Genomic DNA, 27,596 nt, shown 5'->3' on the forward strand with positions numbered 1-27,596 from the left:
ATGTTATAGAGTGTGCCTACAAAAACCGGTGTTATGAATATATCGTGCATGATGTGAATTCGCATGCTGGGTGCATTACTGAAGCGATAACGCAAGGGTGTTCTTTTGCAGTGTTTCCAAGCTAAAATTGCAGGACTGGATAATATTGAATGTGTTACACGCCAATGCACCAGTAGCCAAGTGTGCAGTGACTGATGGAATATACACCACCTTCGGATATTTGGTGCAAGAATTAAAGATGTAAATGATCATATCACATCTTAACTTTTCTGGACCCACAGAAACCCAAGGGTCAGATTGGTAACAGCTGAAACATGTAGACCAAGTCCACAGATACAGGATGACCAAATTACTACAGCGACATCTGAAATAAATGTAAAATTTGCCAAAGGACCCTTAAAAAAAACATACCGCGAATAAGGGATCTCCTTTGGTCAATTTTAATAATTTTTGCAGATCTCTCCACAAGAATAAGATATTGATCTCCCTCCATGAGAAGTTGAGCCCGTGTGGCTGTAACTGTATTACGGGCGAGGACTTGAAGCAGGCCACAGAATTTCAGTGTGTAAATTCCGCCAAAAGCAATTTCTGGCTCATTACCTGCTTAATTCCGCCAAAAGCAATTTCTGGCTCATTACCTGAATTCCGCCAAAAGCAATTTCTGGCTCATTACCTGCTTTTGGTCTTAATAAAAACAAGGGCTTAGAGGCATGAGGGAGTGCTGGGAATAATGATACTACGATAGCATTAGTCCCCTTACAGCAGTTGCCAAAAAAGTCTCCCTATAAATCCAACCATCATCACCAGCCAAATAGTTCCATACCTCATGCGGCTATTCAGCAAAGGACGGTGCTTTAGATGCCCCAAGTACTTAGTCTCAGTCCAAATTAACCCAAGGTGCAAAAGGGAGCAGATTCAGCAATCGCCCTACTCCCTTTGCGAAAGCTAGCAAACGGACACCCCCATGCACAGACCTTCCCCTGGAAGCAACACCATATACGATAGTTCTAACCGGTGTTGCCCCTCTTAGGGAGGGCTCGAATGAATCATATGAGGATCTCCGAAATAAGGTTGTATTTTGGCTTAAAAAAAATCGTCCCCTTCCCCCCTCCTCTTCGACTGAAATATTATTTGTAAGAAGAGTTGAATGGGTGGGCCACAGTACCAAGGACCTAGAGGGGGATTGCATCATTATATCCTTTAAGGATCCCTGGGTGGTAGATTTTGTGCGTAGGGAAGCAAGGTTTGGGAGGCTGGGGGATGTGCAGACCATTGGCCTTGGGTATTTTTATCCCAGACGTCCCTATGAGTTCCCCTCTAGTCACACCTTCCAAAGAATACCTGTTAGAAGATATCACTCTGATAGAACACCTCACATTCCGCAGCTCCCACTATTGTATAATCGTTTTGAACCCCTCTCTGGCCTGGAGTGTATCGATTGACTTCACCCAGTAGGTGGCAATGGGAGGGCATTGGATAATCAAGTAGATGGGGTGGACGGAGTTGGTACTGAAGTGTCTATACAGGGGGATCTCAGTATAGAGAGGGAGTCAGTGGTAGCTGCTGTATACCCTCATCAGGAGGATAACACGCTGGTGGATCCACAACTGAGCATGGTAGCACCTTTGGGAGCGGTTCATAGTGGATTGCATAGTATTATAACATCTAGTGAGGTTGCAACACTCAAATTAGCATCATGGAATGTGGCAGGGATGAAGGGTCGTATGGACTCAGAAGAGTGGTTGGATTTTATTGACATCTTCGATGTTCTTTTGTTTCAGGAAAGTTGGGCCCCCGATCCAATTTATAGGGTAGGGTTCCTAAACTTTTATAAACCAGCAATTAGGGGCAATAAGGGTCGAGCATCGGGGGGACTAGTGATCTGGGTTAAACAGTCCATCGGCTATCGACCAACGGAAATGTGTGTGGATAACCTGGATCTTTTGGGAATTAGGCTAAGTAAAGAAAATTGTCAGGACATTGTAATCGTCAACATCTATGCACGTGGCCAACCGGGTGGGCGTTGCCCCAGTATCGTAGATGTGTTGGACTTATATCTTGAGGGAGTAGGGAGAGACAAGCTACTTGTTCTTGCAGGGGACCTCAATTGTACTTTCGAGCCGCTTTTTACTGTGGAGGAGTACTTGGGGGTTGCGGAGGAGACTGTCTGGAATATCCCGATGTTGTCCCTGGATACTATTAAAAGAGCCTCCGAGGCAGCCTTACACTGGATGGGGCTGTGCCTAGAGTGGGGGTTAAGGGCAACGAACGGTCGTTCAGCCTCCGACAAAGTTGGCAGACCCACTTTTGATAATGGGGCGAGGAAAAGTCGGATAGATTATATCCTGCTTAAAATTGAATATTGGTCACTTTTGATAGATATGGAAGTAGTGCCCCGCCCTGAAAGTGACCATAACCCCTTGTCACTTAACATGAGACTTCCAGGTGGACCCGGCAGGCCCCCTTCTGCGGTTCATGTAACAGGGGATGCTCTTTTAACAAATGATAGAAGAAGGCTCAGATGGCCAAGGGTTGTGGAGAACCCGACCCTTCTTGATAGCATAATGAAGGCAGTTTCATCGACCTTGAGCGACATTTTGTCTCTTGCTCACAGTAGGGTCGCTTTTAATCAGATTTGCGCCCTTCACGAACGGTGCTTTGCTCATCTTAAGGACCTTCTGTCGATTCCACCAACGCAAGGCACCATAAAGGTACATGGTCCCCAGGAAAAATGGTACAATAAAAACTGTAGGGAGGCCCATAGTCGTTTAGTTAAAGCTGTGAAATCTAGGATTTCTAGTGATATAAAGGAGGCACGAACAATGTATAAAAGGACCCAGTGGGAGGCGAAAAGGGAGTGGGACGATCTACACTGGTCTGACCTATTGGATGCGTGCTTATCTTCCAATCAGATTAAGTTTTGGGAAATTGTTAAGTGGGGCAGAAATTCTGACTCTCAAGCCCCAGTTAACCATGTGCCCGCAGAAGCCTGGGTGGATTTCTATTCCGGTCAGTTTATGGACCCGGACCTAGAAATCGACACAGTCCAATCCAGGCAGGTAATTTTCCTCATTCCCAATCAGGAGTTAAAATTTACGCAACTGGAAACTGAGTCTGCGCTCCGCCTGGTCCTAAGGGGGAAGGCGCGAGGGATGGACTGCATTCCGGCTGACTTATTTAAGGTCAACCCCCAACTTTGGGTCCCCTACATAACCACGTTAGCGAATGCTATTGCCTTGGGGGCCAGGATCCCTGTGTCCTTGAAGGGGGCGGAGATTCTCCCAATTTATAAAAAAGAGGACCGTTCAGACCCCGGAAACTACCGTCCAATAAGTTTAATAGACTCACTGCAAAAAGTCATTGCAAGGATGGTCCTTGCTAGAGTCCAGGGGTGGATGGAGTTGGAGGGTATCTTGTCCCCCCCTACAGGCCGGATTCAGATCAGGCACCAGCACCATCGACCAGGTCTTTAGATTTTGCATGATCTACTGGAAGGTGGTGCTGTTGGGCGGTGGAACGATCTATGCCGCATTTATTGATCTGAAATCGGCATTCGACCTTGTGCCAAGGGCCAAACTATGGACTGTTCTTAGAGATTTGGGACTGCCATTAGAGATATTGGATATGGTTGTCAGATTACATGAGGGCACCTTTGCTAGGGTGAGGTGGGGAGGCCAAGGGCAGGTGACGGACTGCTTCCCCGTAACTCGCGGCGTCCGCCAGGGTTGTGTCCTGGCACCAACACTTTTTTTACTGTTCATTGATCAGGTGGCCAAATTCTTTGCAAACACACCCACCGATGCACCATCTTTGGGGGGGACAAGGTTCCCCATGCTCATCTTTGCTGACGACACTTTACTCCTCTCAAAGACTCGCAGCGGGTTGCAAACAGCACTGACCCGCTTCGAGGAGTTTTGTATTGTCAATGACTTAAAAATTAATATAAATAAAACTAAATTTATGGTCTTAACAAAAAGTCGCCCCATTACGAGCTCAGTGAGCTTGCACGGAGTGGGCCTGGAACAAGTCGAGGTAATGACTTATTTAGGAGTCACTCTGGACTATCGTCTCCGCTGGAAACCTCAGGTTGACACACTACACCTAAAATTTGCTCGCCTTACGGGTTGTCTTTTACAGGAGCAAAAAAGATCCTTAACTAAACGTATCAAACCCGCACTTAAGATTTATGTCACTAAGGTAAGCTCCGCAATATTGTACGGGGCTGACCTTTGGGGACATATGGACCTATCAACCCTGGTGAAAGTTCAGAATAAATTTATGCGGAAACTAGTGGGTCTTCCACAATCGACCCCCACTAAACCGCTTTGTCTGGACTTGGGCTGTAACCCAATCAATGAAATGGCTAGATATAGATTAGTAGCCATGTGGAGACGTGTCTGGACCTCTCCAGACCTAAGCCTTTTTGCAAGGGAACTCGAGGAAGTTAGATCCATCTGGGGGTCTAGCAGTATACCTTGGTTGCGCGAAGTGAAATTGATCCTGGACGAAATGGGCCTCAATCAGTTGTGGGTTTCTCCGGGGTCTACTAGTTTTCCTTCAAAACAGGAATACAAAGCACTCTATTGGGCCTCTGTTCGCAAAGGGCTAGTTATTGCCTCAGATAGAGCCAGTCTAACAGGTTGGTTTTTGTGTCATAAACTAGACCCCCTCCTAGAGAATTATTGGGATGTCATAACCAAGCCATTAGACAAAAAACTATCACCAGTTCCGTGTAGGTACTCTGCCCTTAAGATCTTTTACCAGGAACTGGTCCAATCGAGTGAGTGATTCCTGTCCTTGGTGCCCTGGACATAAGGAGAGTATGGGCCATCTCCTGTTTGTATGTGAGGTTTATCATGCCCCAAGAAGTAAATGGCTAGGGCCCATATGTCGACACCTTAAAGTGAGGGGGAGCGCAGAGGCCATGTGGGCACTTCGTACCAACACCTCGGAGGTGGTAGTGGTTGCCATAGCAAAATTCCTGGGTTGGACATGGGCTATTAGATCAAGACTCCTACAGGCACCCTGATTCTGATTCTGTCTCTGTCTCCCAACTTTTTAAACTGGTTTTACTTGTTTTACTTTAACCCTAGTATTAGTGTAGAAATGTGTTGAAATGTCTTGAGATACATGAAATTCCAAATTGTAATTATGATGGTTTTAAAAGAAACTCCTTTTAATTATATTTTACCATGTATGCTCCATTTTATTGTTTTTTAAATTGTCTTTTATGATTTAAAAAAATCGAAATAAAGACTTTAAAACCTGAAAACCTGAGTACTTTTTTATAAAACATTTTTTTTTAAAGTTGCTCTTTCTGTAGGGATACAGGACCCACAATAGTGAAAAAATAGGGCAACCAGTATATCTCAAATTGATAAAGATGGGATTTTTCAAATCTAAACAAACCAGTAAAAGAATACTGTTACAATTCACAATTGTAATACTTATTAAAGAATAACATCAGTGCCAGTAAGAGTGTCATTCTGGCCCAACCTAGAGTGAGATCAGGCTGTGTGGCTTTAATGGCCACAGATTAGTCAATGTCAAGGTTCTCTTCTTTGAAGCTCAGATCGCTACCTAGAGAATGGCACTTAAAATCTTTTTCCTAATCAAATATGGTGTGCCTTTTAACTGTGAGGCCCTGGAGGACTAACCCATTGTATTTGTTATTAAACATAACCAAGCTACCGGTAGCTTTTCTGGTCATGTGTTTCTTGATATGATACCCAACCTTTCCAGGTCAGACAACTGTCCGAATGGAGACCTAAATACCTATTCTCTCTATGTACATTATGTATTACCCTTATCACCATTATTTCTAGGCTTTTGATCACAGAGATCATGATATCATTGTGGTTTATTATCAGGGAGTTCATTTCATGGTACATTCCACAACTTGTGCACAGAATGCTGAATTACTAATGGTGTATACCTTAGCAAAAACAGATCATCAGAGTAAAACAGAGCTAACACATACAACTGGGATAACCTTAAGTCTTATATAGACTTAAAGAGAATGTCTAATAATGGTACTATGAAGCAACCCTTTCTGGCACCCCTTCAATGCTTACTCTGGTGGTGTACCCCAAACTACACACCTCCTCTTGGTCAAACTCTTGCCCAAGCCTCCACACAAAGTAGCTAAATACCTGTGAAGGTTTGATTACAAAAGTGCATGGAAAGCCCACTTAAGTATATCAGGTCACTAAATTTGAAGTTCTATTTATATTGATCATTTTGCCATACAGGAATCCTGTGAGATTCAGAGTTTGCCTCCAAGGGCTCTCAGAGAAATAGGGAATTACTACACGAAATGGTAACAGCACCAGATTTCCACAATAACTTCCCAGTTACCATCCTGAAATGGAAAACGAAAGAAGTTGATCCTTAGATTTAGAATAGCCAGCTTCTCTGCTTCAGACCACAAGTAAATAAGTTAAATACACTTGTCTCTGATGTATATCCATAAAAAATGTGATCATTTGGAATTACATATCCAATAAGTATATTTCCTGTATATTTTGTAAAAATTGCACACAGTTACCAGAATCCATAGGTCCCTTGATGAAAAATATTTCCTCCTATTACAATAAAAATGCAGGTATCCCCCCCAATTGGGATGTTGTTAGGCAGAATGATAAAGGGAGTCACTCCTTTAGTGCAATGACTTCTGAGGTTTTCTAGTAGCTGATGGGAATATACAACATTGCCTGGAATGTTAACATTATGTTGTGATAATACTTATTTCTATATATGTGAGCACTGTCCAGCTTCTAGGCGCCCCTCAAGATACAGAGGAGAAACTGGTTGGTGCCAGTCAAGGACTTGAATCTGCTAGTAAGAACTATGAGATATGGATGATGTGCTCTCTGCCTCAGCTTTAACTTTTTGGTATGTGTCATCCATATGGGTTGCAAACAGAGAAACTGCCATTAAACTAGAGATGTATATTTTGTGTGCTTCACGCCTTAATGGTTCACCTGCTAATTTCTCCTTAAGTTCATCTCCACCCCAGATGAAAAGCATCTCCAAACGAGTCACCTTGGAAACGCCAGCTTGCAGAAGTGTGGACATTGCATGTGCTCAGCGGTGGCAAATAGATCTAACTGAGGTTCTCCCCAATTTCTGAAGAGACCTTGCACCACCTCCGCTGGAGACGCCATGTGTGATCCACTGGGCTTCGATGGCTGTTTGCCAACTCAGATGTTTAGAGAGCCTGCCAGATGTTGAATCATCAGGGAAATGCCATTACATTTCAGTCATGTCCAGAGACACAGGGCCTAATCACAGAATGTTCATAACCCCACCCGGCTTGTTTGTTGCAATACCACATGGCTGTGGTGTTGCCCAATAACATCTGAATTAGCCTGCCCTTGGTAGAAGGAAGAAAGGTTTTAAATGCCAGTAGGATCGCTCTCTGCTCAAGCAAGTTGATGTAGAGCTCGGACTACAGAGTCCTCTAATTTCCACCTCCCCTAGATGGCAGCCCCCAGCCAAGGAGTGACGCATCTGTCACTACAGTCTGCTCTGAATGGAGAATGGAGACGGTCTGCCATGGACTCAATCACAGTTCGGCAGCTACCACTGCAGAACTTTTGCAGACCTCTCTGATATCTGGACCAAGCCAGAGAGATTCCCCTTGTGCTGCACCCGCTGGGACTTCAGGTTCCACTTTAGAGCATACATATGCCAACTGGCATATTATGCTATCAGCAGGTTGCAGGAGGCCAGGAAACCCAGCAGCCACACAGTCAGTCTCACAGAAATCCATGACAGAGGCTGAAACATTGTAATCATAGCCTGAATATCAAGGACTCATCATTCCATAGGATATGCCTGAAATTGTACAGTATCCAGAACAGTTCAGAAGAAAGGGAGCGTCTAAGAGGGAATCAGGGTGCAACTACGGCACGCTTATAGTGAACAAAGTCTGGGGCGACCTGGCCTTAAGCAGTACAACATGGAAGTTGGGGAAGGTTAGAACCCCCGACATCTGCAGGTATGCCACAGCCACATCCATCACCATGCTGAACACCTGAGGGGTACTGGTAAGGCCAAAGGGGAGCACAGGGAACTGATAATGCTTGCAGCCCACCGTGAACTGCTGATAGCGCCAGTGGGCAGGCAGGACGGGAAAATGGAAGTAGGTGTCCTGCAAGTCCAGCGCAATCATCCAGGGTCTAGCGCAAACAGACACTCCTCCTTCATGAAGGAATTGATATGGGTCTAAAATAAGGCGAAGGCCTCCATCCTTCTTATGGGCACCAGATGAGTGGGAATAACAACCATGATCTACTTCTGATGCCGGCACCCTCTCAATGGCTCCTTTGGCCAAAAGAGTTTGTACCCCGCAGAACAATCTGAAATACCCAAAAGTCAGATGTTACGGACAGCCAGTGGGGCAGGTGATGTCGGATACTGCTACCAACTGGGTGCCCGGGATGGTAAGAGGGAAAATTAAAGTGCTATGGAGGCTGCGGCTGCTGGTAGGGGGGGGGGGGGGGTGGCGCTATATGGAGACATCAGTCTGGTTTTCCCATAAGGCTTATGAGAACTGCGTTCATGGCCATGTTAGAAAATAATCGACAAGCATGAACATCACCGGCGCCATCTTGCCTACTAACAAGAAGCCATCGACCACATGTAAACTGCATCCATTTTAGGTGCCGCGGCCATCTCGCGCTTTGCAAGTCACCTATGATTCACCCTGACCCTGCAACCATCCCCGGTGCCCAGATTCAGCATGACCAAATGCACTCAAGTCATAAAACCTTGTCAGACTGACAAAGCCCCGGAGCCACTTCCCACCCTAAAACACATTGCCCCCGCACAGCAAGACACTGTTGCACAAAAAGAAATGCGTGATCTTATCACTTGCACAACCTTTAGATCTGACCGATCCCACACACTTTTATGTCCTGCTAGAATGTCCAACTACAAGATGGCAATCATCTGTTAGATTTGGGAGGGGGAATGACAGCTGGTGGGTCTGTGTGGGAACCGGGTGGAGGCAGGAATTCCTAGGATGTTTCACCACTAATAAAGTTACTGAAAATGGTATAAAATGTGGGGCAGCGGAGAAGTTGTTAGAACACCTCCTGAAGACATTAACTTGTGTCAGGCCTGTTGTGTTCTCCTCTGGAGTGAATAAACCTGTTCTTTGCAGTCCAGTTTCCAGCGCCTGTCTCTTCATTGATATTGGGAATTAGAGGCGTCATGCGCCAAACAGCCTTGTTATTCGTTAAAGATCGGCTGTTTTTCCACAGCCACAAAAGGACTAGGGAGTCTGTTTGCCTTGGTGGCAGGGCAAGAGTGAACATGGTTGATAGGTCCTACCATAGCAGCGAAAGGCAGTGAGGTTGGTGTGGGGCCATGGAGAGATCTAAGGAATTGGCAGTGGCTCAGCTGTTCTTAAGAGCTCCGGCGTGAATCAGCCTAGTCGCCGAAGAGACAGGTGCAGAAGAGACAGGTGCCATCGAAGTGCATGCCATTGGGGATGCCTGGACATCCCCTGAAAATCCAGTCAATCTAAGCCATGTTTGGTGACTCAGTGCCACTGACAACGCAATCGATCTGCCTAGTGAGCTGGTCATATCCATTCAGCAGCGAATGGTGAACTTTGCTGCGCAATAGCCTGTGACAGCATGGCTCAGGCCTCCTCCGAGACCATGGGCACACTTTGGCAATGGAATCCCATCCTGTGTGGGTATATCGGCCTAAAAGGCATGGGGTGTTCACCAACCGCAGTGCAAGGCCGATGGAAGAGAACATCCTCTTGCCAAAGGTGTCCAGCCTCTTGGATTCTTTATCCGGTGGTGTTGTAGGGAATGCGCTAGGGCTGACTTTTGAGGACCGTCTTGGAGTCTGGTATAATGATTGGGTCAGTGCTGCTTTGGGGGGGTCGGCAGCGCCGGGAACGGCGCTACTGTAACAGGCGCCGGGAAGGTCACGGTCTCCTTATCGGAGCTGTACCAAATCCACCACCGAATCCAAGGAGCTCGACTGGTGCCACAGGTGGACCCATTGCTGGAAATCCAGTGGGGCACCTGCTGAACCCATGGGGCCCAAAGGCACTCCAGAGGGATTTGTCCATCCAAAATTGAGGGGCATGGCCTCATAGAACTCACAGAGTTGGACGGGAGTCACTCTGGTAAACTCATGGAGGTGCAGAGAGGACCAAAAGGTAGGCTCTGCATAGGAGCGGGACCTAGAGTGAAGACGTTCCAGCACCTCATCCAAAGATTTGGACCGGTGTGGTGAAGTTGAAGAATAATTTGGCTTCTTCGATTCCTTAGATTTTTTGTGGGACATACCTGAAGACTTTAAGTGGGAAGACGGGTGCCTGGAACAACTCCGCAAATGGGCACGGGACCTTCCGCCCAACCAGGATCTGCAGCATCGAGGAGTCAGCCAGGCTCTGGCAAAAAGGACCTTCAATGAGCACTCCCTCAGTACCTTAGAGTTCATGCCCTCACAAGTCTTGGAGTCGTGGTCTGACTGCAAGCACTAAAGTCAAACCTGATGGGGGTCCGTCTCAGGCAGCTGTATGTGACACGTACTACTAGGCTTAATACCACCCAGTTTCTTGGGGGATTTACCTGACACACTGGAAGACAAGTCTAAAAAAAAACAAGTCTTCACAAAACATCGAAAAAGTCAGTAAAAAAATAAATCACTGGAGTATAGCTCTCCCGGATCTGCGTTGTTGCGGAAAGAAAATAACTGATATCAGTGCGCTGGGGTAGCATATATAAGCACCACTTCTGGCATGAGCAATGTCAACACAGAGCCAAATGATCTCACCTACTGGCGCACAGAGGTATTGCTGAAATAGTTTATGTATCCAGCCAGGCGCCTGGGGATTATTCTAAGGTAAGAATCTGCAACTTATCTTATCTTGACTTATAAAGCGCATAGCTACCAAAAGGTGTTCCAGCGATGTGAGAAAACCCTGCATCTACTGGTCTGGAGTTGTGTCCTAGCTAATTAGGATATAGCCATGTTTTAAGACGTTTTATGAATATGGCCTCATCCAACTCAGTTCCTAGACTGACTGGCAATGTGTTCCACGGTTTGGGCGATAAGTAGAAGACTGATCTTTCACCCCATTTGGTCTTCTGAATACAAATCTCTATCAGATATAAAATTACTTTTCATTTTTCAAATAAAAAGCACTGACCAAACAATAATTTAATTTATTGAGCTTTGTTGTTGAGTACCAATTGACTGGGGTTACTAGTCCATACCACCTCCCCCAAGTAGGTCTTGGACTGCTCTGCTCCACTATCCTGAGAGTCAGATGCTACAATGTGGTATTTGGTTTCTAGCAAAGAGACAACTGCAGACATTACTTGTGAAGGACTTAGGTCCTTCACACCTAATAACCCAATTTCCTACAGGTCACACACAATACAGAGTGCAGGAAGAAACAAATGTGAGCCCTTTCAGCAAATAGATTACAATCAGTGACTTAAACAACAAAGGCCGGTCAAGCACACATGGAAAGGCTGAAAGGCTAATAAATAAACTTTAATGGTGACCACATCTAAAACCAGATGGATTAGCGATAACACAACCAGCACATCAGTTAACTTGGTCTTGAAGTGGGTCAACACAACAGTCCTCCCACCAGAACCCAAGATTTGCTTAGTGATCAAAGTAAGTGTATTAGATGCGCATCAAGTAGATCACATCTACTACCTCCACAGACTGGTCAAAACTACTCAGCTTGTTCTAATCCCATGGAGATGGACATTGTAGAGAGCCCTGCATAGTTGTTGTTAGAAAAAGTACTCTACGAGAGATACCCACACTCTCCAGGCCTAATCCAGGGCGATCAGGAGGATACAAATCCTGGTTTTACTGAACCCTTTCAGAACTTGGGGCGACAATGGCAGCAGCAGAAAGGCCTACTGGATGCGGCTGCCCGGCCAGCAAGCAGAAAAGGCTGCCTGCAGGAGCTTGGACACCGAACATTCTCTGCAGTAGCAGAATGATCTACCTAAGGCACACACCAATGGGCCAACCCACCTTGAACTACTCTGAGTGTAGACTGCTATTCAAGGTCTGCCTGATGATATCTACTACGCGGTACAAAAGGGGGTGGTGATGGACGGAGCATCTGAACCAATCAAACACTCACACCCAGTCAAAAGATCTGGGTTTAATCCATCACCGTTCTTTAGCCCACTCTGCCACCCCAGTTCAGACATGGCTAATACAAATCAGTCTGACCCTGTGCCTCATGGGAACAGTCCAGCCCGAACTGCCAAGCCATGCCTTCCCTGGACCGGAAACAAGCTTCCGAGGACCGGTTTCTGGCATTCCAGCCGTCTTCAGACCAGCTTGCTTGAATCCAGTGGCAAAGTGAGCAAGGGACTCACGTCTGAGCATACCCTGCCACACTTATGGTGGCCAAAAGCGGTACAAAAGGGGGTGGTGATGGACGGAGCATCTGAACCAATCAAACACTCACACCCAGTCAAAAGATCTGGGTTTAATCCATCACCGTTCTTTAGCCCACTCTGCCACCCCAGTTCAGACATGGCTAATACAAATCAGTCTGACCCTGTGCCTCATGGGAACAGTCCAGCCCGAACTGCCAAGCCATGCCTTCCCTGGACCGGAAACAAGCTTCCGAGGACCGGTTTCTGGCATTACAGCCGTCTTCAGCCCAGCTTGCTTGAATCCAGTGGCAAAGTGAGCAAGGGACTCACGTCTGAGCATACCCTGCCACACTTAGACATGGCTTGGTAGTTCGGACTGGACTGTTCCCATGAGGCACAGGGTCAGAGCCGATTTGCATATAGCCAGTGTCTAACCCAGGGTGGTGTGGAGTGCAAAAAAACGATGGATTTAGGCCCAGATCCTTGTACTGGGGTGAATGTATGACGTTGTTCTACATTCTGTCCATCAACTGTGTTTTTTGCAATTTTCACCCCGAGTGGGCTGGGTATGCTCAGACGTGAGTCCCAGGCTCTCCACACCACTGGAGTCAAGCTATCCAGGCTGAATGAAGGCTGATAGCCAGAAACCGGTCCTTGGATGCTTGATTCCGGTCTGGGAAAGACATGGCTTGGTAGTTCGGACTGGACTGTTCCCATGAGGTACAGGGTCAGAGCTGATTTGCATATAAGCCAGTGTCTAACCCAGGGTGGTGTGGAGTGCAAAAAAACGATGGATTTAGGCCCAGATCCTTGTACTGGGGTGAATGTATGACATTGTTCTACATTCTGTCCATCAACTGTTTTTTTTGTGATGATATCTACTAGGCTTGCTGGCCAAGGCATTCAGCGAGCCTGCCATGCGATTGGCAATCAGAGAGATCCCTTGGAGGTGGAGGCACCACCAGTCTGTGTTTTGAGGCAGAGAACCCACAAATCCAAATCACTCTGCTTGTTGCAATGACACTTGGTGGCTGTGCCGTCTGTCTGCTTCTCCTTGATGAATGGGAGAACGTTATGGCCTGCAGCTTAAGAACATTGATACAGTGCTCCTGCTTCACCAGAGGCGAAAGAACCCTGAATTCAACTATGCGCAATTCCCCCACACCCTGCAGCACAGAGATGACATGTCACTGTCACTACTGCGAGTTCTGGGTGAGGAAGGGAGAACGGTCTGCTACAGATAGGCGGCTATCCATCAGCTACCATTGAAGGTCCCAGACTGCCTCATCTGAGATACAACTGTTCTCCAAGAGGCATCCCCCAATGCTGATCCTAAAAAAGGCGGAAGTTCTACTGCTGGTATATCAAGTGGCAGTAGGAACTAGTACAAAGCCCCAGAACCATTTGCGCCAGACACAGGACTTAGTCAAAGCACTGGGATCATACCCTGAATGACTAACTTGCTGCATGGATGGAAAGGCCTTGAAAGCCACCATGTCCATGATGGCCCCAATGAATGGACTCAGCTACATTGATTGCAGATGGGACTTCAGCTTCTTTATGGAGAATCCCAGGGAGGAGAGCAGTGAGACTGTAAGTGGCCTGTGACTGAGTGTGACAATCTCAATTTCAGCAGTCAATCGCTGCACTAAAAGAATACATATGAATTTCTCAAAAATGCAGAGGTGGACTGCAACGATCTGCTACCACATTTGTACACACCTGAGGTGCAATGGTGAGGCCAAATGGCAGGACGACAAACTGGAAGAGCTCTGATCCTACCACAAACAAAGGGAAGGATCAATGGAACTACAGGATGGGTACATGAAAGTATGGGAAGGAAGTCCAAAGACACAATCTAGTTCCCATGATCCAAGGTAGAGTCAGAAGCTTGAATCTTTCCTGTGGAAATAACGTGATCAAATACTAAATCTATCATTAGTCTAAGCCGGTCTCTCTTCTTCAGCACCAAAATGTTGCAGGAATAGCACTGTATATCCAATTCTGTCTCAGGTGTGGTATCTAGGCCACTAGCATTCTTTAACTCAAAATACAGGCCATCATCAGCAGAATGGAGAGGGAGTAAAAAATCAGCCTTCTCCTCATCACCATCATTAATCAGAATATTTTGAAGACCTTCAACAGTGTCATATTGCGATCGATATAGAGCCTCATGCCTGCAGAAGTACTGACAAAGAGTCCGTGTGCTGCCGGCTGAAACTTCTCACAAACAAGAGGCTGCACTTAAAAAAAAAATTACTGTGTCAATGACATCAGCTGGAATTGGGCAAACAATGGCTCTGGATATGAAACTGGCATTTGGGTCTGATCAGGAATTGGCACCTCTGTAGCAGACTGGCATGGGAGCATTTGAGACCAGCATGGCCTTCAGCACAGGTGTAGAATTATGGGTCGGTGCCAGCTGGGGCAAGTTCAAAACGGGAACCCCAGCAGATAATTTGGGACCTGAGGTTCTTCAGAAGGACTCTGCATCATCTGAAACAAATGCAGCATGGCCTCTTCGAAAGACCCCCACTTGATGTGGAGTTGAAGGAGGCCTAGGGAACCTGGGGCACACCAGAACTAGTTTAGCAATGGGTTCCAAGTTGGGCGACTGTGGCAGAGTCAGGTCCTTTGAATGCTGATTGTGCATCTTGGAATTATACAAATCCTGTTTAAACTTGATGACGAGAGCAGTCTTTTACGTTTGTCTTTTATTACTGGATAGCTTTTGGGAGCATTTGTTGTACGACTCAGTCATGTGAGACTGCAGACCAAGTACACTAGTGAAAAAGAATGTGTCAGTAGGACACAGGCCAAATTTTGGAATCAGACAGTCAGATCTGCATCAAAAACGAGGAAAGAAGTAGACTATGTCAGTGTTGAAGAGTGGCCTCCATAAACTTCCCCGTCATCACTTCTAGAGGCAGTGCTATGTCACTGTGGAGTCTGATAATATCACAAGTTGGCGCTTGGGAGCAAGTGCTGGAAACTTTCCAGATGCGTTCTAGCACCAATGGTAATTCAAAAGTTAAAGAATCTACAGTTAAAAGTATAAGGAAAATCAAACATACTGAGTACCTCACGCTACTGGTTATTGCTCTCCACCCTCCGCAACCTTCATGTTCTTGGGCCATAGGTTGCGAAGTAACGCCAACCAGGTTTTAGGTCCTGGGAAATACAGTGAGCCTAGACCACTGTAGTTTAGCACACTAATCCCTTAGCAATTAGCACCCAACAACCTAAGGCCCTGCTTCGAACCCACATAAGGATATCACCCACCTCAACCCAAACACTACAGTCTCTTACTCTGTCACACTGCAGGAACAATGTACAGGTGGTATGAAATGCCAGAAAAAGCGTCGAGTAGAATATAGCCAGGACACAAGAGCTCATCAAGGTACTCTCAAAGAGGTGTAAACAGTGTTGTCATGAAGACAATTGGGACATTGGGAGAGAAATCTCCTTATCATACTCGCCCTCCTCACTGATTTAGTAGGTAAGCACTACTTTTCCAGCAGATCTACAGACTACATTTTGCATCGTCATTCTACTTTTTGGGGAAGCTGTAGATTGGATCTGTTAAAAGGTACAACCCAGCTACCTGAGCAAGAAGAGAATTACCAGTGAGTCTTTGAAAGTCAGGTAGCGATATGAACTGCAAGCCCGAGAGTTGCTGCTGGAATCTTAAGTGGCATTACTGCCATCAAGGTGTGTTTGCTGATGAAAGGACCAGCTAACAATATTAAAATTGGTCACTGTGCACAAAGGTCACAAAATGATGGCATGACACTTGTTTTCACAATGCCATCTAGGTTAGAAGCTACATGGTTCTCGTATCTTAACCAGGTCCTCAAGCATGCAAATTGATTTTTCTTTTCCATCATTGGGCCAAAGTTTATGGAATGTTATCTTCATGAATGTCACCATTTTGCTAAGTAGTGGTTTTAAACTGCTAGTTAAATAGCAGTCTAAATTGCCTTGTACCAAATGGGTAGCCACACAAGCTCCTACAAGTACAGAGCAGCCCCAACAGGAGCCCTCTCAATAGAGGCCTAATGTCCCCTCCGCAGCAACAATTAAACAGAGTTCAAGCCTATGTGTTTATCAGCTAACTTCACCCCCTTCTTTTCAATAGGAAATCCAATGAATTGCAAACCATGCAAGCACCACAATATGATCAAGGGCCACTTCACACCGGGCGTGAGCATGCTCCTCACAAACCCCAAATGCCCAACTGGAAAACATACAATGCTAGGCACTGACAGGCCCGATCTCCACAAAGGGGAAGTGGCCTGTATTTCCAAGTACATATTAGGCATGCAATTTAGATGTGGTTACTTTTTCTGTTATATTCTGCAATAACCACACGAAGTGGCCACCTCTGACATGTATATGGACTTTTTCTATCTCCTGTAGACTGCAAATATAGGGCAGTCTACAATCTATACCAAATAACATCAGACATGTCACTTATAATCAATCCAATTTTAGCCTTACAATTCAAAAGGAGAACGTTGGCAATTTTCACTTTGACACTATGGTTTATGGACACAGAAATTCAATAACATGTAATACATATGCAGGCTAAATGTTACATACATTTATCTACGCAAATCAGGTACTTACTTATCTCAATCCTCTTTGGACTGGGTGCTTTAAGAAGCTCTTGGCATCTTTCTGCAACACTGGGCTCCCCGGACTCACTATTATCAGACACCTCCGAATATGCATCAGATGCTTGTCGCTGACTCTCTGTTTGTTCACCAAAACTGGAATGCTGATCTTCACTGCCAGCTTCAGACAATGTCTTACTGTCTTCACTCATCATTTCTGCAAACCACATCCGTATTTCCTCAGGTATCATTTCAGTTTTTTCGCACAACATTTCCATGTCGTCTTCATACAGCATGTTATGTTCTTTGTAGTAATCCCGTAATAATTCTATGCTGCTTAATTTGATGCCATCCAACCCTGGGGGGAAAATGCCCTTGCTGTAATCATCATACCACTTCAACTGCCCATTTTTAAAGGCGTATCTGTTGTCCCCGAACCAACGGACAACCTCAGGTCTTGGGAGACAAGCCTGTACGGCCACACTATCGTATTCACGGTGGGTTGGCCACTGCGTTTTAACAAATAGTTTTTTTAGTAAATGCCTCTGTTGGGCTGTCTTTTTATACTGAAGCTTGCCTTTTGGTGGTGTTGATGGCCTACTTGGATTATCATTTTGTGGGGTGTTTACAGCAATCTCTGGTAACGCACCTTTACCAATTGTATCTGTAACCTTAAGATTCTTAAGATTGATTTTAATAGGGCTCACTTTGCGTTCACCTGATAGTGGACTATTTTTTCCCATATCGAGGGATTCATCCTCATCAGGCTTCATTGGCTCTTCTGTCAATATTTCCTTTTCTTCAGATTCTTCCTCTTCTGAATCTTGTTGCATTTTTGCTTCCTTCTTACTTTCCTCAGCGGACTTCTTTCTCCTTTCAGAAAACCAACCATCAATTTCTCGTCTGGTCATTTTAGTTTCACTTCGCAAACGATCAACTTCCTCTGCTGAAGGGAAATTATTTAAAGCAAAACTTCCTTCCAGAGCTCTCAGTTGTTCTGGTGCCCTTTCTTTGTATTTTGTTGGCGTAAAATCTGGTGTTTGGTGCCACCCCTGTCGCCTCGTTACATGTGGAACAACAGGAGGAGTTGCAGGTGAGGAGACATCAAGATCATGATCTTTCACAGATACATCACAGGAAACCTCTGGGTAAGAATCACTCGCTTCTGGACTATTTTCATCCATGTGGAACGATTTCGGACCTCTGTTAAATCGCCAATGATATCTCTTGTCACTGAACCATTTTCGTACATCTTTTCTAGTGAGTCCTGTTATCTTTGTAAGCCTTTCAACTTCACTATGGGCAGGAAACTGACTTTTAAGAAAACTAGTTTTCAGTGCATCCTTTTGGATATGGGACTTCTTGCACCTACCAAAATTAGCATCAATTACACTTTGTGATGAGATGTTAGGGCAGGAACTGATCAAAGATTGAGTAGCATTTACCACTTTTACCTGTGAAGTGTTGGGCTGATCAGGACTTGGTTCCTTTGGAATCGATGCAACTGCTAATGTGAGTGTGGAGCTGGTAGCCTGCATTCCATTGGTTATAAATGGCTGTGTCACTAGCAATCCTCCTGCTCCTTTAGGTTGTCCAACAAAATGTCCAGGTAAAGTGGTCTGGAAAAGCTGTTGGACACTACTTGCATTTGCAACAATTGGAGTATTCAGAACTGTGAAGGTGGGTTGTGAAACGGTTTGGATGATTGTGTTGAACATTTTTTTGCGTGCTTCTTCAATCTCCTCCGGGGACCAGCTAATGCCTTGTTTTAATCGCTGTGCAGTAAACCAAATCTTTATCTGTTCCTCTGGGTATTTTGTGACAACTGTCAAGTAACAAAGTTCAGCTTTAGTGGGGTAGGGGAATTTAGTGAAAGAATTTTTCAAGAAAGCGTTGGAGTCCATGGTCCCATCATAGGTCGGAATGCAGCTCAGGGGAATCATCACTTTGGGAAGGGTTTTTGAATTGGGTAGTTGTTGCTGGTGTTGAAGAGGCTGTGACTGTTGTTGCAGCTGCTGCAGCACTGCTGGATGTTGATGCAGCGGCAATGATACAAGCTGTGTTAGACCAGCCTGTATCAGAGGAACGTTACCTACCAATGGACTAGTCACCGTCCCTACTAATGAACTATTAACAAATGGAGACTGGGTGTGGGTTACTGGCAATGTCTTTATGGAGGGCGAGGAATTTGCCTTATTTTCATTGGTTTCACTGAGTAACAGATGTGGTAGTTTTTCATTTACTGTGAGATTTTTTTTGGTGTCAGGTTTACTTTTCATTAACTTCATAATAGGAGTTTTGCTTATGGTGATTTCAGACTGCCCATCAACTGCCCCATCATAGAAATCCCCTTGCAAGTCCTGGCTGTTGTTGACATCGGAGAAACTCTGCTCCACTGTTGTTTGACTGTCATGTTTGACCACGTTCCACATAAAGTTAGGCTCATCAGAGTGGCACTCCCCATTGTGATGAACAAGCTCTTCATGAGTTTTTACAAGGAAACTGCACTTTATACAAACATAGGAAGGGTCATTAAGGAAGTCTAAGTGCTTAGATTTAATGTGCCCTGCAAACATGTCTATCTCTTGAGTTCCAAATTCACAGTATTTACAAATGTACTTGTCACTTTCCATGATATTGTGGTGACCATTGGACAAATTAATGTCTGCTGCTGAATTCTCCACCTCACTGGTGGTAAGGTTGCTCACTGCTTGCGTTTTAGGGGACACCTTCTCCTGATCACCATCCTCAGCTTCTTCAGTATTCTCTCTGTCCTTATCTGACAATGCCATTCTTTTTAGTGGTATCATGCAAGGAGTGGTAGATTTTCGTTTACTGGCCATTGCTGCTGCTGGTTAATAACTGGCTCTATGAGAGTACTTTTGTGAAGATCAAACTTTATCCATTAGCTTCTAAGGGGTAGTCTCTCATCATGCTGGCCCTGAAGATCAATTTTCCCCCAGAACCTATAAGGAAGACAAACAAAAACTGAAACTGTAATTTGGATTGTAGACTTCAGACAATGAAATAAATGTGAAAGTCAATGTTGAACTGTTAAACTATTTGTTAACATCAGATATGAGCTAAGACAGAATAAAGGGGGAATTTCAAATAATTCAGACTGTATGAAAACACAAGTAAAGCCCATATTACAAACTATGTTTAGGGCGACTGGAAAGATTGGGGAGAGGATGTAGCGATATGGCTAGATCAGTCGACGGCGAAGCTGGGGAACCGGGTTCGAGCCTCTGCAACGATGCTCAACATCCTGTGATTCTGAGCAAATCACTTAATCTCCCCGTGCCTATAAAAAAATGAATGTATCCTTGTGTAACGAAATTGGTGCTAGCGCTCTGAAACCGTGTATTTTCGCGTCACGTTTGTGCTATATAAAACTCTTTAAACATTTTTTTTAAAAAGGCATTAAAACATGTACTACACCACATAATTAAGTAAATAATATTGTACAGTCCGAGACAAGCAATGTGAAATCTACATTTAAGAATCAGCAACCGCACCACATAAAACTTAGAAAACGGCAAAAACGTACAAGTGGTGAAGAAAATCTGAGCAACTTCCCAACTGGTTTTAGATACAGGCAATAAAATGTCAGTAGCAGACAGCTGATCAACCACAATAGCAAGAATTGCACTATAACTGGTGAGAAAAAAATTAGATTGCAAAGTTAGAAGATGGCTGTTTCCAACAAGTCACTAGTACCATGTCAACCTACTCTTGGGGAGGGTGAATTGTGGCAATCAAGGACAGGAGAGGCTGTAACAAAGAAATAAAATAGCAACTGTCCTTGTCAACTTGCGGCCCTCATGGTGAGGCCTAAAAGTCTCTCTCATTCAAACACATAGAAAACCTATTATACAGTTCTTGTACCTCAACGTATTAGTAAGCCCAAAATAACAAAGAAACAATATTTTAGACGTTTCCAATGCTATCTGAACAAAAACATCATACATTACAAATACTGATCGAATTGCAATGCATGCAATTAGGGCAATAACCTACTTCATGCACATGACTCAGACATTACAAAAAAATAAAAACTTAAATACAATCCAATTAATATCAACTAAACACTTATTTGGATTCTCATCACTTAGCATGCTGAATGAGATTCATCAACACTTTTCTTCTAATCACCATCCTCCACGTTCATGCTACTCTTACCTTTTCTGCATCTCCTGTGGTTAAATAACAGTGTGTGATTTCCTGATGGTATAGCCACTTACTTTCCAGTCACAACGTCTCTGCTTCAAAACTCAACCATAAGCCACTGATGGTACTCAAGCTACAACCATCAACACATAAGAGGCATTCCAAGTCTTCATTTTACTCACATGCGCTTGTTGTGTAAACTTGGAAGAGGGTCTCTGTTGTTTAGTATGGAAGTGGTTGTGCAATTTAATGTAGGATGTTTGTTTTTTCTGCATTGGGAGGTCGGTTGTGCTCCGCTTAGCCGAAGAAAGTGTTCTACATCTTTGCATCACAGTCTAAGCAGGTAATTGTGGTTCAAGGTTTTGCATATAAAGAGTGGTGTGTTTATACTAGGTTTATTGGAGTGGTTCTAAAATATATTTTGCTGTTGTGTGCAACAGTGTTGTTGATCTTGTTGCATTTTGCCAACTTTTTGGCTACTTGTACCCACAAAGGCATGATAGTTTAGTCTAATACACTTGAAGATGGCCATTTGAAGGATAGTCTGGAACAAGGTGTGTGATGATTTTCTTTGATCAATCGTGCTGTTGGAAATCTGAAGAAATGCAGATTAGGGGCTATAGAACATATGTTGGGCGCATGTGGTGTGGCATGGAATATTTACGGTGTATTAATTGTGTGTGTGTGTGTGTCTTGGGTGCAGTGAAGAGTGCACTTGCAAACAGGCTATTCTCAAAGTCAGAGCTTGTATATGTGTATGTGAGAATTTAAGCAGACCTTCCTTGCAGAAAATGCAGTCTGTCCTATAGAGAAGATAATAGCATGTGACACAATGTGCAACGTGAAAGACTTGCTTCACTCCACAGACTGCTTTCAACTATATGATACATATTAATATTATTATATTTAAGCTTATATGGCGCAACAGCTACCCGGAGGTTTCCCGGCGCCTATAGACACAAGCTAATGAGCAAAGCAACCAGAGAGATGGACTATAAATTAAATAGCCAAGTTTTGATACCTTTCCTAAATTTGATGTAGTTTTGTTCCAAGCGAAGAGAGAGAGAGGCATAGAATTCTACAGAGCAGGAGCGAGAGAAGAAAAGGAGCGGCCACCTATGCAGGTCAGTTCAAATCTAGGGGTCACAAATTTGGCTTTCTTCGAGGATCTAAGGGCACGAGTTGGCCTATATTTGTGAACCAGAGCGTTCAAATAATGCGGGGCCGTGCCAACATTGATTTTGTGCGTATAGCACAAGGCTTTGAATTTAGAGCGGTTATCAATTCTTAGCCAATGTAAGTCCCGGAGTGATTTGGAAATGGAAGCTGTTCGAGGTAGCTGACATAGGAGTCTGGCTGCCGAGTTTTGGACCACTTGTAGTCTACGGATTACATCCTTGTTTGCCCCTAAGTACTGGATGTTTCCGTAATCTAATCTTGATATAATTAGGGCCTGGACAACGTTTTTCTGAGTTGTCAAAGGCAGCATCCATAAGATCTTTTTTAACCATTTTAGAATGGTAAAACACATTGACATAACCTTAGTTGCTTGTTGACTCATAGTCAACTGGCCATCTATTATAATGCCCAGGTTACGGACGGACTGAGAAGGTAAGGGAGGGGGACCCATTTCTTGAGGCCAATGTTGAGGTCCCCATAGATCTTTATTGCCGCCTAAAATCAAGAGTTCTGTTTTTCCTCTGTTCAATTTAAATTTGTTTGCATGCATCCATCTTGCGATATTTTGTAGACCCGTTTTGAGAGATGGTTACTTAGCAATGTTATTAGTCGAAAGAGAGAAAATAAGCTGAGTATCTTCTGCTATGTCCGCTAATGGACTGATGTAAACTTTAAAAAGTAGAGGGCTTAAAATTGATCTCTGTGGAACTCCATAGGATGAGACATCTGGAGTTAGATGTTGAGGAGAACACTTGGAATGTACGATTATTTAAAAAGCATGCGAGCCAATGCAAGGCCATCAATGCCCTTAGAATTAAGGATTTGGATAAGAGTCTCATGTGATATGGTGTCGAAAGCGGCACTCAAATCTAACAAGATGAGTACCACTGTATCGCCTCCGTCCAGTTGCTGGCGGATGGTTTCCGTGACTCCCAGAAGTGTCGATTCCATGGAGAATCCAGATCTAAAAGCAGATTGAGACGGGTGCAGAATATTTCGGGAATTCACAAATTGGGACAGCTGACCATTAACATGCTTTTCTACATTTTTGGAGAAAGCAGGAAGTATGGAAACTGGGCGGAAATTAGAAGGAACCTCCGGATCGGCATTAGTTTTCTTCAACAGAGGAAGGATCATCGCATGTTTCCAATTGGCAGGTATTATTGCTTCAGCAACTGAGGCATGGAGAAGGTCCATGATCCATTTAAGGATCAGAGGGTCCAATTTTTTAAACATTTAAATTGAGAAGAAGTCCTTAGGAGAGCCTGATTTGATACTATTCAGGGTGTCTATAAACGATGTAATGTCAAAAGGTGACCATCTATCCAGCATATCCTTCGTATCCACCAGTAATTGAGGAGGAGAAGTAGAATGCGTTAGCGGACTAATAGACTGCGGACTTTGTGTTCCATTCGTATCAAATTCTAAGTATATTTTCTCATTAAAGAATGTTGCTAAATTTTCACATTGTGTTTCCATAAGATTAGGCGGTTTTGGTTGGTGTGAAGCGCCTGACAATTCTTGCACCATTTTAAAAAGTGTTTTCGCATTATTTTGGGATAACCTGATATTGTTTTTAATATGTTCTGCACGTGCTGCTTTACATAGTGCCTGATAGCTTTTGATGGCTTGTTTATAATTCTGTTTTCCAATTGGGTCATAGTGTTTTCTCCATTTCCTCTCTAGACCTTTGCATTTTGTTTTTTCTAATTTAAGTTTATCTGAAAACCAAGGAGCCGGAAGCCGGTGGTTATTAATTTTGTTCTTGGTTAAAGGAAGACACGTGTCTAACAACAAACTTAGCCAGCTATGGATAGTGTCTGCATCTGTAGTACTGACTAGCTTTATATCTGGTCTGGAAAACAAAAGATGAGCATTGAGTCGTTCAATATTCAGTTTTTTCCAGTTTCTCATTCCAGCAGTAACATCCTTGATGGTCTTGGGATCTTGTCCCAAAGCCCGATTAATCTTAAAACTAATTAAAAAATGGTCAGACCATGTCAAAGGAAGGGCTTGTTCACATATAATGTTGCTTAGGTTGGAAAAAACTGTGTCCAGTTGGTGTCCAGCTTTGTGAGTAGGGCCAGTATTACACAAAGTAACATTTAGAGCTGCTAAGTCAGCGATCAGCGTAGCACTGATTGCGCAGTTAGCATCATTAAGATGAAGGTTCAGGTCTCCTAATATAGAAAAGTTCGTGGCTTCAAGAATAAAGGGAGCAATAAGATCAGGAAGCGCCGCTGCCCAGGCACCAGCTGCGCCCGGCGGTCGATAAATTAACATCCCCGAAAAGGTAAATTGGGGTGTAAGAGCAAGCTTAAACAAGCCGGCTTCACAATTATTAATTGGAAGATCTTCCCATTTGCAATTAAATTCATTTTTTAAAATGATTCCAATGCCCCTTCCTATTTTATTCACACGATCCTTCCTAAGTAATTATGGGGTAAAGCAATGGCTACATCAGGGCCGGAGCCATCATTCAGCCAAGTTTCTGTCATGAAGATGGCATCCGGTTGAGAATTAAGAAGTAAGTCAAAAAATATCTTCTTTGTGTTTCGGAAGCGACCTACAGTTAATACTAAAGAACAAAATTATTTAGAGGTTACTTCCTTTTTATGCTCTGAATGGTGCAACGGGACCTCTATTGGGTCGCTATGACCACATGAGCCGGAGAGAAGGAAAATTTGCAGCAGGAGCAGTTAAAAAAGTGTTAATTCAATAGTGCAATCTCACAGTTTTGTTGTCACTTAGGGCGAAACACATTAAGATCTGAGTGATACTAGTTGGGGGGAGCCCAAAGAAATTGCCTAGGGGCTGTGGCCCCTGGCCCCGGCCGGACGGGCGCAGACAGGCTTGCCTTCGGCGCGCTGCCAAACGCGCCCGCTGCGCGTCGCCTCCATGTGTGGCTAAAGAGTCAGTCGGGAACAATGGGCGTCCGAGATACAGGTAAGGAGACTGCGATCACCCTGCTAGTGCAAAGTAAAGTGCAAAGTAGCTCGATTCTCATTCAAGAATTTCCACTTGGTTTACTATATGGCTCATGCCTATACCTTGAGAGGGAAGTTTAAGATTCTACCTATCAGGACCTCGCGAGCAACTGCCCGCTCAAAAGTTTAAGATTCTACCTATAGTCTACATATAGTATTGTCCAAAATTGAAAAAGACCCCAGGGGCGGTGACTTCGATGCTAAACTATCACAACGCGAAGCAATGCTTATAATGAAGTTCAATACCGCCACACGGGGATTGAATGAAATATCTGAAATTTATAAACCTAACGCCTAAGCTGTGCTGGTTATATAGACCAAAAAGTCCAGTCCAGCCTTTTTCAATTACTGTGTGACTTTGTCTTAGAACTACAAGTCCCAGAACTCCCGGTTTCTGCCTTGAACCAAGAAGTCCTATTACAACACTTCCACTCGAGGGAACCATTCGCGTGAATCATGAGTTTCACCTAAGGAGAAGGATGGACGCCTTGTTCCTACATTGGTACGTTGTCTCGCCAGACTGAGAATAAGCGCCATCGCGCCTGAGACGCAAGGCTGCTAACAATCGTTTCCTTCTATTTCCAGCAAAAGAGCGGCCGCTCACGAGTAAAGAAGAACAGAGCAGTGAGTTAGAAGCTGTTCGCCCGCGGGTGAGTAGGAAGTTCCCCCCTCCCCTTTGCTGCATATGATCAGAATGAATGAATTGAGGTGTTTTGACACAACACTGAATGTCGTTCTTTGTGTTGTTTTCCCTACATAGCCGCTGTGATCACTACTATTGGGAAATACAAACTCTACTTTGGGAATTCACCCGCCCGCCACTGATTGTGACTATTGACTATCGGATAAAGGTAGGGAGCCGTAGCAGGACATAGGGGGTTGCCCCCTTTTTTGATTTTTTGAATAGACTTTCCTAAGCTAGTTATTTCTATTGTTACAGAACCAATCCGGTCCTGAGGAGAACCCCACCAAAGTGAAGGGGTTTGAAACGCGTCGACCAGTTTTTTGTCCCGCATCTGGTTACCATTATTATCTTGGAACAGTCTTTGCATTTATGTGGTTTCATGAGTGATTTTGTGAAAACTACGAATATAACAGACTCTAAAATGGGGGCGTGGTTTCGGCGCCGACCGGGATGGCAGCGTGAGCGAGTTGCTCCGCGCTGAGTCCCGTCCTTACTCCTGATTTACCTTGCCCCATGCCACCTGGCAGCCACAAATGAGGCCTTGGCGGGTCGCTGACCTGGTGGGGACCGTCTAATCCCCGTCGGGACCCTGGAAGCCGCGTGGACCGGACCTGGAGATCGGCCCGGCTGGCAGGACAAAGGAATCAAGATGGCGGCGCCGTCGGAGTGAAGCTCCGGAACCTGTGTGAGGAGCGGTGCGGGGCCGTCTGGAGGCGCCTGGAGGTCCGTCGCGAGGCGGAGAACTGAGGGAAGGACAGCGGGTGCGGACCCGGTGCGGCGGCGGAGAGCAGTGCGGAGGACTGACGGTAGCGGCACCCCCTCCCCCACCGGCTCCTCCGGCCGACTGGAGCGCTGGGGCTGGGCTCGAGCAACGCGGCCGGAGATCCCACGGATGAGAAGGGCCGCCCGGCTGCTGTGTGTGCTGCAGTGGGGGCCGCCGAAATACTGCAGCGAGCGGAAACTCATCAGGGCGCTGGTGGAGCAGCGGAGCACGGCGCTTGCACGCCCCGGAGGGTGAGCGGGCTGAGTGGCAGCTGGAGGGTCGATCGCCCTGCTTGGTGACCAGCGTGGGAGCACAGGCTTGGAACTGTGGGGTGCACTGTGACCGGGGTGGCCGGCGCACTCCGGCCCACATAGGGGCGTCTCAGGGCACTGCCAGGGGGGCTGCATTTGGGCCTGGCGTGCTGGAAGTGATTGCTGGTAGCCCCTTTGGAGTTGGGCAAAAGCACCATGGGGAGACTGCCGTTTCTGCCCGGCACATGGCCAATGGAATGACCTGCTTGCTGGGGGAGGAGGCTGCCGGTCCCTGCCTGGCACCTAGATTGGGGCGCCCCCCGCGGCCCTGACTTGATCCTCTCCGCACCAGGGGCAGTGTGTTGCCCGCTTGCTACTGGCTGAGACAGCGGGGTACCGTGAGGCCCAACCGCACACGGTGGAGAAGCTTGGTCGCCCTGGCTGCGATGCACAGTGTCTGAAACTACTAGGAGCAGAGGGCTTGCTCAGCCCGGGACAACGGACTCACGGCTGCCGGCCTGATCGGTGGGGCTTACGCCTTCTGGGCCAGAGGTTG

At 45.3% G+C, this 27,596-nt stretch overlaps 1 protein-coding gene across 3 annotated transcripts in view; it reads right to left on the reverse strand.

Moving 5' to 3' along the window:
* Nucleotides 1-27,596, reverse strand: part of ZHX3 (zinc fingers and homeoboxes 3) — a 112,387-nt gene that overhangs the window by 17,693 nt on the left and 67,098 nt on the right. For all 3 annotated transcript variants that reach the window (XM_078652162.1, XM_078652161.1, XM_078652160.1), the window contains one exon: nt 17,019-19,971. In XM_078652162.1, coding sequence (XP_078508288.1) covers nt 17,019-19,848 — 2,830 coding nt within the window. In that variant the 5' untranslated portion in view covers nt 19,849-19,971. The remainder of the gene's footprint in view (nt 1-17,018; nt 19,972-27,596) is intronic.

The sequence above is a fragment of the Lissotriton helveticus genome, chromosome 7 (assembly GCF_964261635.1).
Source record: "Lissotriton helveticus chromosome 7, aLisHel1.1, whole genome shotgun sequence".
Lineage (NCBI taxonomy): Eukaryota > Metazoa > Chordata > Amphibia > Caudata > Salamandridae > Lissotriton > Lissotriton helveticus.